Below are 17,934 nucleotides of genomic sequence, written 5' to 3' on the forward strand. Positions count from 1 at the left end.
AACAGCATCCAAACTCATGAGAGTAATTCATGAAGCCATTTTTTGGTCATCTTTGGGCCAGCAGACAGGTAATGTGCTGTCTGACCACAGGATTTGTGACAGAAGGATTCAACCCTATTGATCCAGCACTCTCTGCTCCATCAGAGCCAGCGCTTTGCTCCAGAGTGAATAAAAAGGCATAAACTGAAGCGAGCTGGATTTCCCCCCACCGCTGCATGAACTGAGCCATCAGGCGTTTCGGATCCAGTTACAGGATGCATGCGTGGTACGGATGCCTACCACGCCACGATTTTAGGACAGAAGGTTTTTCCATCCATACGCAAAAAATAGTTACCCTATAGACAAAGCAACGGGATGCACAGTCGTGCCTTGGGAAGGTGGATGCTTGGGCCGAAGGTCCTGGGCTCCCTTGCTGGGAGCAGAGCAAACAGCTCCCAAAGCCAAAGCTCTCCCCATCATCTGCCGCGGGGGGGAAAGAAAAAAAAAAAAAAAGCCAAAAAAAAAAAAGCACCCTGCTGTATTTAGTGACCGGGAGACGTTTTCCACAAACAGCGAGTTTGCTGACAAACCGAGTTTCAGAAGAACTGAAATGATTGGATCAGTTTGAGTATTTTCCCCCAGGTTTTGCCAAAGTGCTGAAACGGCTGATGATACTGGCATTTTCAAAACTGCCTCATTTCAGGAACGTTTACATTTTTTTTTCCAAGTTTTCTATTAGAAATGGCATGCATATACGCTGTGGGGAGGAAATGGAGTGACTGTGCGCTAAGAGCAACAGAATAGCTTTTTAAAATTTAAGAAAAAAAAATGTTTAGGAGAAGATTTTTATTTGGGTTTCAGGCTTCCTAAACCTCCTTGCTTAGGCTCCCTTTTTTTAAAAAGGGCAAAATATTTTGGAGCCAACTTGAGACACATTGTTCCAGAAAGATGAAGTTTTGCCTCTCTCTGGATGTCATCTGAATCTCACAATTCGGAGCATTTGCACTTCAGCATGGAAACAAGGCTCCCCTTTGCACCCAAGCCGCGAACGTCGGGGCAGAGCAACGCAAACCTACGACGGAAGGAAGGACGGACGAACACATCTGCAAAGAGGAGGTTTTCCTCCAGCTTTTTTAGGATACCTGGTGCTTTCTGTCCCACACCCTGCTCCATCCTCCCTCGGCGCAACGCCGCGGTCATGCGCATCGGAGTAAAACAGCAGCCCTTACCGGAGGTGAGTTCTCATAGATGTTGGTGCTGTAGGGCAGGTTGATGAAGATGGGGTCCATGTCCTGCACGTCTGTAATGGTGATCGCCAGGTTGGCCAGAGTGGACAGCGGCTTGTTTTTATCTTGGTCCTTGAAAAAAACCAAGGGTTGGGGGCAGGGAGAGAAAGGATTTCTATCAGAAAAACAGAGTTATTCAACAGTATAAAGTTCCTCACAGTTGTAGTTGGGTCAAAAATTCTGAATAGTGTAGGTAAGCAACTCTCTTTCAAGCTACCTGCTGGAATTATCGTCCACTGTACCTCCCTCTAAGCTGAAATACAATATGCATTTCATTCCAGCATCAGCCCTTTTAAATTGGTGCCTGCTCTATTATGTTCTCATCACATTTTGGGTGGCAAAGAAGCAACGCTATTCCACACGTGCTTCAAAATACAAATTCCCTCCTAATGCAGATACACCCCAGGGCACCTCCGCACCGCGAGACCCAGGTGTGGTTGCCAGCAGAGCATCTCACACCCCCCCCCCCCGGCGCCGATGCCTCCGCACAGCTTGGGCTCCGTCGGCTGGAACACGACAAAGCCCACCAACTTCCCTCACGTTTCCGCTGCTACCCGTAACCCCGCGGGGCTGCCTTGCAGTCGCAGCTTTGTTCTTTTCTGTATTCGCTGCGCTGGGGTTTGGCAGAGGGGACGTACACCAAGCGCTGCTTCTGGTTTCGTAGGATGCCTCGGCTCTCGTGCAGAAGGCAGAGTGGAAACCTGAACGGCAGGATACGTCCTCGCAGTAGCGACCTCTTTGCTACTGGGCTAATGGGTTTGGCTCCGATAAAGTGCAAACCTCTCCCTCCCGCCTCGCCCGGGACTGGCAGGACCGGCGTAACCACGAGCTGCCTTTCGATGCAAGCCAAGCTGCTTCCTCATCTGCAGGGATGCGGGGAGCCATCCTCCCCGCTCTGTGAAGCGGCTCAGAAGCACGCAGCGATCTTACGCTGAGCAGCGGTGGCCCTTGAACACTTCAATGCTCCGAGCAGGAGAATCATCTCCCTTACACCCCCATCACAACCCATCGGGACGGAGCCGCAAGCATTTTCCCAGAGCAAGACCCTTCTCCAGCAGCCAACGCGACAGCGGTCCGTGCTGCCGCCAGCTTGTGCTGCCACCGGTTCTCTTGCTGGATCCTCATCCCACGGGTGCTCAAAAATGACCCCCCCAAAGCCCGCAGCCCTTCTCTAGAAGGGCAGGAGCAAAGAGATAACACGCAAAGGGAAGGAAATAAATCTCTCCTTACCCACTAATCAAGCGTCGTGGTGAAAGGCGACCATTAGAGGTTACCGCACACTTCTGCAAAATGGCTCTGAACGGCGGCAAGGACTGATTGCCAGAAGATTAATGTTAATTTAAACCGTATTCAACAACACAGCTTGTACATTATCCTCTTAACCTGCAGGCCTCAGCGTTTACGGCCTGGATGGATGCTTATTTCTGACTCGCACTCTGCTGTTAGCGTTATCAGGTTGAAGTGGTTCGTTTTTTCAGATAATGTTTTTTTTCCCCTCCCCTTCACCTCTTACATTTTGGTGAAAGTACTCCAGCTAGCACTGAAAAAGCAAGCGCGTTTCAAGTTTCCTCACCTACCGTCTCCCACGCTGCCCTTTCCAGTCTCTTGCTGCCCTTGCTGCCTACATCCCTGGGATGAAATGGCTCCTGCCTTGAACCGAGGCTCCACAGCTCTTCTTGCAGCCACCCCGAATTCACCATCGCCCCAGTTCCCACTCCGGACCATGCGAATTCTTCATCGGGCGAGCAAGAGATCGCATTTGCTCTTCCAGCCCCTGCTACGTTGGCGCAACTCTCATCCTCCTTCCCAGGCTGAGCTTTGCCCCGGGGTTTCTCGTTGCCTTTCCGCTAGAAATTACCAGCGCCCTGCGACCCAGCAGAGGAGATATTCCCGCAGCTGCAATCAAGCCCAGTTCAGAGACTTAAATATTAAGTCTTTGAACTCCCTGAGCTGGAAATCACTAGAAGGCAGGAGCATATTAGGTAGCAAGTACCAGCTATGCCCCCATTTTATCTTTGCTGGTAACTGCACCGGGGATACAGGGCTAGATGGAGCTGGATGGACCAAGACAGCGTCCTCGAGGAAACCAGAATCGGACATGAGGAAGAAAGGCACGTTTGCATCCGGGCTTGTGTTTGCTCCCACGTTTTCCAACCTGGGAAAGCCCGTCGGTGACAGAGACCGATAAGGAAACAAACAGCGGAGAGGGCCTCTTATGACTGGAGTATTTAAAATAAAACGAGGTATATTTCAGAAAAAATAAGCTCCTGGGGAAAATTCCACAGCCTTGAACAGGGAGGGCTTGGGCTGAAAGGTTGAGCTGTTTGCCCGTGGCCCCGCGGTCTGCAAATGCCCGCTCTCTGTGGCTGTGACGAGCCAAGCAGCCCCGCACAGCCCTCCACGTCCTCCCTCGGTGACATTTGTGGCTTTGCATCAAGACAATGATCTTGATTAAATCACATGCTTCAAGAGCTCTAGCCAGCTGCCTGAAGGGGTCAGGAAGGGTTTTCCCCACCCCCTCTCCTGAACGCAGAGCTGGTCAGATGTATTGTTGGGCTGAACCTCACCTTCTTCTGTTGCTTCTGAGATGGGAGAGGAGCCATCAACCCCGAGCGCCTGCTGGCAAGGTGCTCCTCATTCACACGCTCCCTCTCGAGCTCTCACTAGATTTGACACTGGGAAAGAAGTTTCCCATTCAGGTGGGGCATGAATTTGCCGTGGTGGCCAGCTGGACATACATCTCCCAGTATGGTGGTATTGACTGTAATTAGGACCTTGGTTTCTCCTCTGTCCACCAAAATTTTAACTCTTGGTGTCCAAACTCAGCTTTTGCTGAGTGAGGCTCACGGGGTTTAATGCAGGTGAATCCACTTGTAACGTGTCGTGATGCACAAGGAACGAGACCGGAGGATTTAATGGTCTGCGTGCCCTGTACCCGCTTTCTTCACCTTTATGCTCGCCTTTATGCAGAAGCCCCTGACACGCATCCGATGCCGCTGGAGAAACACAGCTGTGCTCCACGAGCTGGAACTACCCAGGCACCGCATTGCTATGCTACCTTTCTAAGCAGAAAATGCTGGATGTGCCCCAGAACGGAGCAATAAAATAAGTGGCAGCTCCTTCCCCGTTGCAGTCCCTCCCGAAAACGCCTCCTCCCCTGCGGCAGCCAGGATAAGACTCACCGTCGCGTTGACCTGGAGCTGGTACGCCTGAGTCACTTCGTAGTCCAGCTCCCGTATCACCGACACGATGCCACGGCCGCTGTCGATGGCAAAGAAGTTGGAAGGAGGTTGGAAGGAGTAAAGCACGCTGCCTCCTGCCCCCTGGTCCGGATCCGTGGCGTTCACTATGAAAATCGGAGTGCCCACTGGTGTATTCTGGAAATAAAAAAAATAAATACATATATATTGGTAAAATTGTACACCAGCCTATTTTCCCATCAAATGCGCATCAGCAATCTCCTTTGCCCACCAGAAGGAATATCTAGAGACCCAAGAACATCAGTCCTATGTTTTCAGGACGTTTATAAGTTATACAGCTGCTTTCTTTATTACAGTATTGCAGCAGCTATAATAGTTGTTACACACTTATAATAATAGTTATACAGCTGTGGTCAAGGTGGCACTCTATCACAAACCCTTATTTTCCCAGACATCACAACTTTCCAGAAAAATTACTCTCTTTGCTGAAACTTGTTTACTGCTCAAAGGCACTTTTATTCTCGGCGCTGACTCCCTCTCAGTTTTCACCATAAGGCATTAAATAGAAGAGATCCTCAAAAACCAAGCGTTAAATGCAACACAGAACTTTACGTAAAATTTCGAAATGATAGTTTCCACAGCAACTACAACCTGGCCCCATTAATGCAGGCATTAACAGTTAAATCGTCATAAATCTGGAACTAATCTACATGCATAAAATACGCAGCTGAGTGCACAAAATCAGCAATGGCAAATGCAGTTTGGCACTTCTTATTGTTTAACTTCACAGCAGGGAGAACAATTATCCATTTTTGGTGGAACAGCTGCATGTTCCTATGCAAATCTTAAATGCATATTCTTGTCTCTCTAAAGGCAGAAGCGCAGACCGCAAGCAAAAAGGCTTTGCTGGGAACCCGGGCTGCAGGTACGCACAGATCGCGACCGCTCGGGCAAGTCCGTACGTTTGTTACACGTTCACAACCACGTCGAGGGTTGCCGAAGAGCTACAACTTGAGACGGCAAAGGTCAGAAGCGAGATGTGACAGCGGCTGGTTACGGCCAGTTGGGATAATACGGATTATTTCTGCAAACCTCTTCCCAAGCCTCTGCGTTTAATTGTTAACTTCATTCGTATTAAATTATAGAGAAGCATCGTGAAGTGCTGAGAAGGTGGAAAGGAGACTTGAGGGGATGCAGAGCTTTGAAGACGGGGCACCGCTTCCAAGCGGAGCTCCTCCTCCAGGCCCTCGGCCAAAGCTGAGCGACCAGCTGAGCCACTGTCGGGTTTTTTGGGAAGCACGAAGATGCAGTGACCCACAGCCAGCTGTCCCAGGCCACCCCCTCCGCTAGAAAGCATGAGAAATTGGAGCTCCATGCTCAGAGATCTGATTTAAACAGTTTAATACTGGGTGGTGGCACCAGAAAAGAACCAAAGCGTCCGAATCTCCCCCGGCGAGGCTCAGGCCAGCAGAACCTTGCCTTCCAGGCAGGTGACGGGACTTGCTGCGAGCTTGGTCAGACAGAACGAGGAACCCAGGGCACGTCCTCCAACTCACATCGGGGGTCCTGAAAGCAGCGCTGAGCATGCGCGGTGTGCTCGCGCACGTCCCTCACGCCTCCCTGCCCTCGCACCCAGCCACACGACGGCATCACAGGGACACTCTGACATCCAAGCTGGCCTCGGGCTCCAGCAAAACTCCACTTTCCTGACTTCAGTGTCACTTCTGCTGAGGTGCGAGAGGGTGCAGTTCCCACCTAGATTTTTCATTCGCTTTCTTTTTTCCCCCCTTTAAATCAAGGTGCTAAAGAAAGCCTCGCAGGGCATGGCCTGTGGATTATTTTTTAAAGCACCTTCGAGTTATATTTGTGATCAGCAATCATAAAAGCATAAAAGATATAGCTAGAAGGGACCTCAAAAGAGAAACCTGTCCCCGTGCTACACCTAAATCATTGCCATCCTTAAAGCCTCCCAGTGATGGAGACACCACAGCCTCCCCCGGCCAATTTGTCCCGGCGGTTTGCTACCCCTTGCCTTACAACTGCTCATTTTCCATCCTGCTTAACCCAGAGCTGCCCTGCCGCCGCGTAAGCCCTTGACTTTGTGCCACACACACACACACACACGACACGTTAATCCTGGCTTGTGTGTTTGAAGAGCTTGGGAACCGGGACTCGGTCAGCTCGGGAAGCGCGTTGGGGTGGAGAAGCCCTTTGTGGGGGGCTCTGCGAGGGTGTTTGTTTTCCGAGACACCTCCTCGGGCAGGACTAGAGCATCTCCCCACCCCTCTTTGGGCTACCCGCCTCCCCCAAGCCCCTCATCAGCTGGGAGCAGCCCCGGAGCATCCCGCAGCCCTCCCCTCACTGCTGCCAGGGCACCGCAGCTTCGAGTGCCGTGGTCCACATGGTCCAACGACTGCCTTCTCCAATTCCTTCCCCGGAGCCCCGGGGTATCAACGTCAGGACGAAGAGCATCGCAAATTAACCATTAAGAGGGGGAGGAGGGGAGAGGCAGCGAAAGAATAGATAGGGGGTTGCACCGATCAGGTCTGGGGTATGTTGTCCCCAGGAATAATAATATTCATAAGGATAAAGCCAGACTTGATGAATATGTTTCCTCTTCTTTTTAAGTGCCCCTAGCCACTCCTTTTAACATGCAAATCCGCTCTGGTCACCCGTGATTATGGGGCTGCGAGGCTGGTTGTGAAAGAGGAGAGCTTGATTTCCCCCGCATTGTATTTCATACAATAGCCCAAAAGCAGGCTTTGAAGAGAGTTCATCTCCTTGTCCTTCCAAAGGAGAAGCTGCCTGGAGGGACACGGAGGTGACCAGCTTTGGTGCTATCAGCTCCGGCGCCCGCAGACACCGCCTGAGCTCTGACTTGGCCATTATCGTATTTTTATCCTGGTTTTACAGCTTTACTGACCAGGTCCCTTGGTCGGCCAGGATAGCAAAAACCATACGAGTGGGGTATCAGCTCTGGAGAAAGATCTGGCTGGCGCCGGAAAACGGTCACCGGTATCTACACCAAAGCATCCGAGGGGCTGGGAGGGATCCCGGGGCAGGACCTCAGTGGTGCTGGGCACCAGCAAGCGTGTGGCTGAGTGCACGAGCAAAGTGAATTTAGGAGGGGAGCAGAAGGGCTCCCAGGCAATAGGAGGCACGTTACAGGAGCTTGAAGCCAAACAGCATGGTCACGGAGGGGGAAGTCTCTGACACTGCCCAAAGTGCACAGGTCAGCGGGAAAATTTCACAACCGCATGCACGCCCTTATTCCCGACAGCAGGCAGGTCAAAGGATGCAGACCTGTAAGAAGTGCTCTGGATAGCGTGGCTTTTTTCACCGGCTCACATTCAAGCCAAAAAACCAAAAAAACCACCAAAAAAACCCCAAACCAAAACCAACTCTGGCAAGGCAAAACCAACTGCGGGAAGCAGACATCCCATATCAACAGTCCTCCAGGAAAAGAGGTCTCATTTTTAACGCTCACGCCCAGGCACGACGCAGTCAGGACTCGGAGGAATTTCAGACCATCTGCCTTAAAAAGCATAAGAAGTATATCTTTAAAATCCTCTTGCCATTTTTTGGGTCAAACAGGCTCAAGATATTTCTCAGCGGGAGGCTGACGTCTTTATTTCTCAAAAGATGCGGCCCATCATCTAAACAATGGAGCAAAACATCTGTATAAACAGAAGTGGCTGGGGTCGGTGGTTGATGGTAAATAACAGGCAGAGGGCACGTCCCAGGGAGCTGCGACTGGTAAGCCCTGCACCAGGCCAGCTAAAACCAGACCCTATTTCTGCATTTTGAACGTTTGGTCCATTTATAGGACTCTCAACCGTTCTTCCTTAGCAAAGATTAATTGCCATTATGCTTAGGTCACTGATAGGCAAAAATAGCAAATGCTATCTTTTCAGTCCAGAAGAAAAGAAATGCAGACAGACAACCTACACGTGCTTGTGGCAAACAGGTGAGTATTCTACACCAGCAATCTTTTTTTTTTTTTAACTTTTTAAAGCTTTCGACTCTCTCCAGCAGCCAGCGACAAAGCTTCACTCACTACAGAAAAAAAGAACTGGTGACAAAACTGTGTCATATCATTAAATCTTTGTTACGATGCCAGCAGATGCGAGATAAAAATAAACACGCAGACAGATGCCTCCCACGGAGGAGAAGGAGGGCAAACGGGAGCGGGACCGGCTCCCGACCTGTCTCCAGCACCCCATCCTTCATCCGACAGCTCAGCCCGAGTGGCTCCAGCACCCAGGTGCCCCCCCGAGCAGCTCCGGGAGTTACAGGGTGAGCCAGCTGCAATGCCACTGGGCTGCGTGGGTGCAAGGTAGCGAGGCCATTTGTGCCTCCCTTCTGTTGCAATAAACGAATAAGAAAGGTTCGAACTGTTGTAAAAATCTTATAGGAAGAAGCTGGGGGGGGGTCCTGTTTGCCGGAAAGAAGGACTGAACGATAACGGCGTGTTATGCGCGGCGACCCAAAGCACCAGGAAAGCCGAACCAAAGGCAGCAAGGTACACAAGCCCAAATCTCTAACCGTTACCAGACCGCTCTGTTGGATCACCAACAGCAAGGATAGGCTTCTACTAAAATAAGGAACGAACCACCCTAAAATCCCTGTCCAAATACGAAGGATGTTGCTGTACAAGGAGGCGGCAGAGGACCGAGACCTTCCCCCCTCACGCCAATGCAGCAGTATGACAGGGCAATACGCACTTGCGAGCAACCAGAAAGACGTCGTGTTTCCGTCCCAAAGCTCTCACAGGTACGGACCAAGCGCGTCCCACCACAGCAAACACCTCCCCTGGCCCGGGCTGTCGCCTCCCCTGCAGCAGGAGCGACCGGACGCAGCCATGTGCTGTGTTAACCCCCGCACGTCGACGGCTGGGACACCAAAGCCTCATACGATATTCTCCTCAACGGGGAGGCTAACGCTGAAAGGGTTATCAGAAAAGGGCCCTTTTCAAATATTTACACCTCACTCTCTGGCCACACCTATAGTCTTTAATATCTTATTGTGAATCCTGCTATAAAATGCATTAGTAATAAAATTTCTGATGGATGCTGCTCCAATGCAAGGCGGCAATACAAGGCGGATTACGAGCCGGAGGAGACGCAGCCTTCGGGGGTGCGACGTGCCCTACCAGGCAGGTTATGCAGCCAAACACGAGGGGTGCTGGGCAGGACTCCCTAAAAACATCAGAGCACAGTCTCCTCTTGCCTGCCACCAAACATTCCCCGCGGGCTGCAGAGCCAGCGCTGCTGGGGTGAGGGGTGGTGCTGGAGAAGCACCAGGGACCGAAGCAGCGACAGGACCACGCCAGTGCAACGAGGACCACAGATGGGCTGGGTGAGGCGTTCCAGAGGAAAGAGCTCCAAAATCAAGGAAAACTTTAAGGGGAGGACAATTTTTAAGGCATACGTAAAGCTAGGTGAACAAGCTCTTCTTTCACAGAGGGTTAAAAAGAAAAGGCTGTTTGCAGAAAAGCCAGCATCCGTGCCGTTTCACCAGGCCCACGGCGCTTGCTCCCAGAGCGTATAAAGCCCTCCGGCTGTCAGCCAGCCCCTCGCCCTGCTAACGGAGCAGATTTGCACGGCGCCTTCGAGAGCTTTCCACCATAGCAAAACCATTTCACGGGCCACGGGCTGCCAGCACCTCCAATGTGCCTCGATCCATCGGTCTCGTCCAACTGGCCTGACAGCAGGCGCCCTGCGGGCAAAGGGCTGCGAGGAGGAGTACGCGGCGCTGACTTTCTTACAGCGGGGTCAGAGTCGGATAGAAGTAAAGGTGAGAGATGAAGCGGAGGAGACCTGGGAGTTAGTTTCTGAGATACTCCCTTTCCTTAAATGCATCCACCTTTCCAACCTACAGACGGGCTGTTACAAGCTTCGGCTGGGCACTAGAAATGTAGGGTGTCAGGAGCACCCCGAGATCCTGAAAGGAACCTCTCCTCCCTCTCCCTTTCTCTTGCACAAAAGCACTCAATCAATTCTTTAAGTAAATGAGCAGCAGGCTTCGAGAGAAACAGGTCCGTTGCCCCAGCCGCAGTTTTGCAGGCTTACACCCCCTTTGTGCATGCCCCCCAACCCTCAGCCTAAAACTTGGTCTCTAACCCAGCAGCTCGCCCCACCACCCTGACAGCAACGGGCTCCATCCTTCAGCAGCCAACAAGGACCGGACACAAATCCCAGAGGAGGGATTTCCAGGACCGGCGCGCTGCTTGGGAGGAGCTCAGGTTTATTTGGGGGTGGTGCCTCCAAGCCCGCTCCCCATCTCGGGTGGCTGGCCACGTAGAGGACTTCCATCTGACCTCCCAGGGCAAAGTCACCCAGCAGCGCCCCAGCAGAAGCTGGTAGAAATGATTAGGATGCGGATGCGTGCATGCTGTACCAACGCAAATAATGTGGAAAAACGGCAGGCAATCTGGCCGAACAGCTGTCTGAAGGTCGATGGGATGAGAGGAGGCGATGCAAACGGACTGGGGGGGCACACAGCGACGGGCACGAGGGCTGGAGCAGCAGGCAGCAAACCCAGCTGCCCGCCCTGTGATCTTCCCATCAGCATCGAAACCGTCTCGCCAGCCCTATTTCGGGTCTTGCTTTCCCCCCGCCCCCCCGCTGCCCCCGCATCGAGGCAGGAGCTGACCGCTCCCATCAGGGGATGCTTCACTGCTTCGCGCTCCTGTTATATCTCAGGTCAACCTATTACTCTTAAATAATTCCCTGCTGCTCTTCCCGGCAGCTCTTTTCCCTCTCCCTGCCTCTCGCCACCGCCCAGCGGGGCAGATGAAAGGAGCTTTGTGCTCTGCTAAAAGCCGGCTCAGACATCCCTCTGCTCGAGCCAAAGGCACTCTCGCCGATGCCATCTCGTCGCAGGGCAGGAAGGGGGGTTCGTGGCAAGGCACCTCAGAGGTGCTGCGTAACAGAGCTGACACTGAATCCACGTGCTCTTCTGCTACAGCTGAAATCCTGACTCCCTCATCCCTGAGCTGCCCAGGACGGAATCGAGTCACCTATTCCCGTCCGGGTCTCGTTTGCCGCATGAGAAAGCCGCGGAGGCAGAGCCAGAACAAGTGCCAGCCCCTCTTCCAGACTCTGCCGAGAGGAACAGCCAGCCCCGGGTTTTGGTTTCCCTCCCCAGGCTCCAGCTCGGAAGCGGCCCGACTGCCAGAGTGGGTCCCTTGCTCGTGCGCCAGCTCTAAATGCTCGCACGGATGTGCGCAGACTTCCAATTCCTGTATTCTTTATTACACTTTTAATTACATTTATTAATTGTATTACTGCTAGTCCGAGCCAAGCAATTTCCAATTTCAAAGTTTGATTTTAAAACCTGATAATTTCCTTTTTTTTCCTTCTTTTTTTCTGGTTGAAATTCACCCCACCTTTCAATCAGCTCTCGTTAATATGTATCTCTTGTTGCTATCTCTATTAAGTGACCTCCCTCATTATCGGGTGACACTGGCAAACGGCCACCGCAGAGCTATAATTCAATTGAGGAGCTTTTGAAAACACCATAAACACAGCTGGAATAGATACGTTATTGGAGCTGCAGACTGAATTAGCGACTGGAAAACGGCACGTAGAGCCGAGAGCGCTTATTCGCGGCGGACACATCCCGACCCAACACATGGCGCTGAAGAAAGGGACGTCGCAACCAGCAAGCCCACGGGGGAACTGGCCGTGCTGGCAGGACAGCAGCCTTCAGCAGGCAGAGGGCAATGGGAAAAGATGCTCTGATATCCCACAGGATAAAGCTGTCTGCTTCCTCCGGCCCAGAGCTGCCCCGTTTCCCGCCGCTGAGGACTCTGCCCTTGCCGGCGCGGGGCTTGGATGGATGATTTACGGCACGGCGTCCCCAAAAGTGGGGCGTGCAGCAGCTCTGCCACCTCTCCTCGTGGCACCCGCCACGTGGCTGGAGGGGCGAGCCCAGGAGAGGCAAGAGAGGGCAGATGGGAGGAGGAGGAAATGCTAGTAAGAAAATAAACTTGCAATATTCCTCTTATTTACAACTTCCCACCTGGCTCTGGCCGCTGTCCAGGGATACGATAAGGGGGACCCGTCACCCCACTGCTCTCCGCTCTCGGGACCGGCAGAGCGGCCGCACAGCTCAAGCACTCATCCAGAACGGAGTTATATTCGAAAGAGAAAGCGAGGGGAGGAGCAGCACTATACGGCAGAGCTTTAATTTGCAGCTTCAGGGGCAAAAGCAGCTGCCTGCCCCAGACCACAGCCAGCGCACGGCTCGGGCTTGCGCGGGGGCTGCACCATGACCTCCATCACCCCCGGCCAAACTGCCAGAGCCAGGGCATCGCTCCTCTCCTCTCCTCTCCTCCCTCCCTCCGAACCTTGCCTTCATCTCGGTGCCCGGTTCCTCCCCATGCCCAGCCGGCCCTGCTCAGCCCCGCGCGACCACCCACCGTGCGTGCCACCAAGCAGCCAGGTGGGTGAAGCCCCGGAAGAAAGAGAGCAAAGAGAAGAAAGCAAGTCCCGTAGCGGCTTTCGAGAAGCCATCTCGCCCGAGCTGTTACCGGTTATCTAAGCAGACAGCCAGCTTTGTCTGTCAAAGCTCATTTCCCTCGACAGCCCCTATTTCGAGGTAACTCGAGCTATTACGCTGCGCCCTGGGCTCGCGTTTGCTGCCCTGGATCTCAGGAGAGCACAAGCGGCTCCGCAAGAAGTAACGACAAGGAGCAAAGCTAACGCCAGCGGGCTTATGGACTCTGCGCAGGGGAACCTGTCGGGAACCTTTCCAGCAACGGAAAAGCCACCGAGATGGACTGCTACGAACATACAGGAGCATGAAGTCGTGAGCACACAAGCACGAGAGATCCGAGGGATCAGAAAAACCTGGGTGGAGGAGGAATCACTCGTTTTGTCTTTGGAAAAGAGGTGGGGAGAGCTGTGGCAGGGATACACATGCCTATCTTTCTGTTTTCAGCCAAATTGCTTCCAGATTTTTTTCCCCCCAAACTAATTTTTAACCATTGTTTAAAAATGGTCACGGTGTTTATATGTACATCCACAAGTGGATATAATCAAAAGTCCAAAATACTTTAGGTTTTTCAAAACCAGGCATTTCAATAATTTCTTTTTCTTTCTCTTAGGAATACGTATAAGAGGCAAAATACATCTTACAGAGATTATTTAAAATGAGTGATGGCGGAAGGGAGAGTTCCTCTGTGCCAGAAGAAGAAGAAAAAAAAAAAAGTTGAATTTTCAACCTCTCCTTTAAAAATTTAATTTTTCCTTTCCCTTCCAGGCCTCTTCACAAACTCTTTCCTCTGCAAGTCCCTTTGTCCCGGCTGCCTCCGTTAGCAGGCGAGGCAGAAGGCGCTTCCCTCCGAGACCTCCCCGCAAAAGGCGCCATGCTCTCTGCTTTGCCCGGGAGCTGCCCAGAGTCTCCCGCAGCCACCACTGCCGTATCCCATCTACAGCGACCAGAGAGAAGCGAGCGTTGGGTCGACAACCCCTTGCAAAGCCAACCTCCAAACTCTCCCAAGCGCAGGTTGCGTGAGGACGCGGGTCCGTCGGATGAGTACAGACCTGGCCATCTGCAAACAGAGCAGCAGCGGTGACGCTTGCTGCTGGACAAGGGCTACCTGGAATTGCCTTGCACGTAAGTTATCAGGCACGTACAAACTCACGCAATTAAAGGGTACAAATTCAGGCCACCCGCAGCCTCCTCCAGCGAGACACATCGCAGTCAGCAGGTCTGACACCTCTGCCAAAGAGCATTAAGGGCAACAGCCGAGGCGCTCGATGGACCGTTCCTGATGGTTTTCAGCAGCCCTGCGAACACCGAGGAGCGGCAGCAAACGGGGCAGAGCAGCCAACAAACACGCTGTCGGGGTTTCTTTAACGGGAGCGACTTCAGACCTCTCAGCTACATCAATTCCAGGCAAAATAACGAGCGTAGCTCTCGGCTAATAGCGAATTTAATGGAAGTAGCAGCATTAACACCTCTCAGAAGACTGATAGACAAGAGATCCTGCTCTATTCTACCTCTCACTTTTCCACCAGAGAACAATCTCGGTCAAAAAAGGCGACAGAGTCAGTGGCACACACATCACCTTCTCTAAGCCATATGACTTGGTGCTCTGTGACATTGATTAACTCATAAGAATAATTCAAAATCAACGCAGTCGGCTAGAACGCAGCCTTCAAAATACAGTTGTAAACAAGGAATATTATTAGGCGAGTGTATTTGCAATGGATTCCTGCTGGGAACCTGCAGGTCTTCACCCATTATTTGACATTTTTACCAATCATCTGGAAGAGTGAAAGCACAGAGGTTGGGAGATGGGTAAACAAAGGGCACAGACTGTCGACATCGAGCAGATTACTGGCAACTGCTTCGAACCAATGCATTTCTTAATGTGTAAAAGCAGAGTCCTCTATCCGAACCAAAACCCCACATCTCTCCTAGGAACGGGGATGACCCTGTAAAACAGACTGTTTCCTACTGCCCTGGGAAGGGACAGAAGCAAAGGGCTTTGCTAACTGAGTGCCAAATCCCGCTACAAAAGCCACGTTTCTCTCCCATTTCTGCCCAGCATCCATCTCCAGCCTTCGAGGAGCAGGAGCCCGCGCTGCCCTCCTGGGCTGCTTTTACATCAGTCCCAACTTCGGAGACGGCAGATGGGAACCTAAGACGGTCTAACAAGACAATTGAAAGTCAGAGGCAAATGCAGAGCATGTGAAAACCTGTCAGTCAGAGAGCTCCTGGCTCCGACGGCACGGGTTCGCTCCTGCTGGAAAAAGGCGTTTGGAGCAATCCCTCCCTTTGCGAGGGCACGCGCCGCAGTTGGCCCAGCATCCCTTCAACTGTCATCTTGCTGGAGACGGTGGGCATGGACCGGGTGGATCCAGGTGGCCACAGTTGAGGTCTCCACTCCTACCTCAGTGCTGGCAGAGGCAGCTTTTGTCCAGGGAAGCAAAGGCAGACCCGACCCCTGGCAGCCGGTGAGATTTTCCACTGCCTCTCCTCTCGGTATTCAAATTCAGTAGCAAATTCAAATCACCAGCACGATTTACTGCTACCAGCCAACATACATTATGGGCCAAGAGATGAAATCCCTTTTCTGATTTCTGCTCTGGGGTGATACCACAAACTGGGCAGCTCCTAATTTTTAACATCCCTTTTTTATTTGCTGTCGCCGCTAACTCTTACATCCTAAACCCAGGGAGAGGTCAAGAAAGTGGGTTAAGTTAATGCACCAGCAGTTAGCAAGGGTCACTTTTAACGGCAGCACGTCCCCGTCGATTCGTCTGGGAAAACTTTGCCGCAAACTGGTGCAAACTGGCACCCCCACGGCAGCCCGTCGGGTTTGATGCTCCGGATTGCAAATGACTTCCATTAAGGCAGAGCGTTAATACAATGCATTACAAATGAAACCCTAATGACAGGACACTGGCAGTATTGCTTCTACTTGATATTAATTGGGTGACACTTTCTTTTAATGGTACATTAATTAATGCGGAATATCAACGGAAGTCCACGACACCCGCATTAATACAAATGAATTCATTATCATCGGTGTTATTACAAGAAATGACAAATAAATCTGTAACAGTGGGGCCCTTCAAATAATAGCCACGAATCATTAGGTATCGCATTCATTTCTACAGCGTACTGCAAACACACACACGCAATCTGTGGATGCTTATCTATTCACGCTTTCCCTCTCCCTGCCAGCCCGGCATCTGCTCCTCCCGGGCTCTCGAGCTGTCCTGGCCCCCTCCCCGTTGAAGGGGGACCCAGTGGCCAGCCCAGCTGGCCAAGGAGAAACTGGGACTTGCTTTCGCATCAGGACTTCTCACTATCTGCTCTCCTAGCCCGCACGCTTTCAACCCCTAGCTCAAGTCTTCAGAAGACCCTCCGATCTAGCGCGTGGCAGAAATAGTAATAAAGTAATAAAGAGGATCACCTTTCTTTCCCCTGTTTTAGCCAGGCAGATAGAAACCTGCCTACTTTACCACCTTGTTTATTTATTTTACTCCTTGTTTATCCCCTGTTCTGGTAGAAAAGCTAAAAGCACCTCTCATAGCAGAGCGTGGCTCGCTTCTGACTGTAGATGGAGCAAGTAATTTGTCCTCAGAAAAGTAAGGGGGCAAAAAAAAAAATTTAAAATCTCTCTTTGAAGTCTGGGATTTGTAGGTCCCAAAGATCCATCAAAAAGAAACTCCTGCGAGAGCCTCTGCGGCAGCCTGCGAGCAGGTATCGCTCTCAACACGAGTGAAAGCAAAATCCATACAGCTGTGCCGATTCAAAAAAAAAAAAAAATATTTTCCTGTCTTCCCGTGGATGGCTTTATTACCAGAGGAAGGATCGATAACAGTTCAGCTCAGGTCTCCTCATCGGGCTTCGCTCTTGCTGAAACGCTCGTGTTAAAACACCGAACTCCAGCACGAGGGGTTTGTGTCGAGCCACGTCGGGACATGGTTCCCCTGGAGGGACTCCAGCAACGTGGCCCCCGCTCCCCCACGACAGCTAGCACCCCAGTTTGCTGTCTCCCACAACCTCGGCGGGGCTCACAGGCAGAAAGAGCAGTTACAAACCTGGGGCAAGGGGATATCTTTTTCTTTAAATACATGAAGACTCGCTGACTTGCCCTTGAACCTCTAGAGCAGGAAAACCCAGCCAAAGAGCTAGACCGAGCGAATTAAGACATGTAATAGACAGGAAATCGAGCGACCCAAAGGAGGAAGAAACAGGAAGAAAAGCATTGAGTCTCCCCGTTCACACAGCATCAGGAACGGCCTGTGCGCCACGCGCTCCAAGCTCATCCCTGCCAGCCTGCGTGCTGTGAAAGACGGGGTTATCGACACACGACGCCCCAGCTTTACCTGCTTTGACCCGAAAACTCCCTGCTTAGTGCTACACCCACGTGCAGAGCAGCTCCGTCTCGCTGTCACACTTGAGGTCACCTGCCTGCACTGAGGACGAGACACCCTGAGGACAGATCCTGCCCTCTGCCATAAGCAGAAGATGCTCGTCTTACTCTGCATGGCACAGTCGGAGTTTTCTTTTCTTTTTCCCCCACACCTGGGAAGATCAGAGGCAAAGGCAGGCAGGAAAAATTACACAAGAGCTCTGAGGTACGTGATAAATAAGCTCCCGGTCCCAAAAGAAGGTGCCTGAGCAGGGAGCATCGGGAGCCAACCTGTCTCAAAAGGAGAGGAAAAGGGGCAAGTGGGAACGCAGCCGGGTTTGAAAAGGGAAGAGGCACCTCGTGTCGGACCAGACGCTGATGTGCAGCTCTGGAACGAAAAAAGAGCATCCTTCAAAGCCAAAAAAGCAGACTGAGGACTAATGCTCTGAATTTAGTGAGCCTATGCTAACCACGCAGACTCGCACAGCAATTATTTGTAAAGAGGAAAGGCAATATTAGCACGAAAAGAGCCAATAAAGTCATCAGCCTCTTGAGGCCGGAGAGGCAGGCGAGTAATCCTTGCCTCTGG

At 51.9% G+C, this 17,934-nt stretch overlaps 1 protein-coding gene across 5 annotated transcripts in view; it reads right to left on the reverse strand.

Moving 5' to 3' along the window:
* CDH23 (cadherin related 23) overlaps positions 1-17,934 on the reverse strand; it is a 207,333-nt gene that overhangs the window by 109,081 nt on the left and 80,318 nt on the right. For all 5 annotated transcript variants that reach the window (XR_008577914.1, XM_054832459.1, XM_054832455.1 and 2 more), the window contains exons 7-8: positions 4,448-4,642; positions 1,209-1,337 (exon numbers count right to left, since the gene is read on the reverse strand). Coding sequence is in view for 4 of the 5 variants with exons in the window: in XM_054832459.1 (XP_054688434.1) it covers positions 1,209-1,337; positions 4,448-4,642 (324 nt within the window). In the remaining variant the exon portion in view is untranslated. The remainder of the gene's footprint in view (positions 1-1,208; positions 1,338-4,447; positions 4,643-17,934) is intronic.

This window comes from Grus americana, chromosome 7 (assembly GCF_028858705.1).
Source record: "Grus americana isolate bGruAme1 chromosome 7, bGruAme1.mat, whole genome shotgun sequence".
NCBI lineage: Eukaryota > Metazoa > Chordata > Aves > Gruiformes > Gruidae > Grus > Grus americana.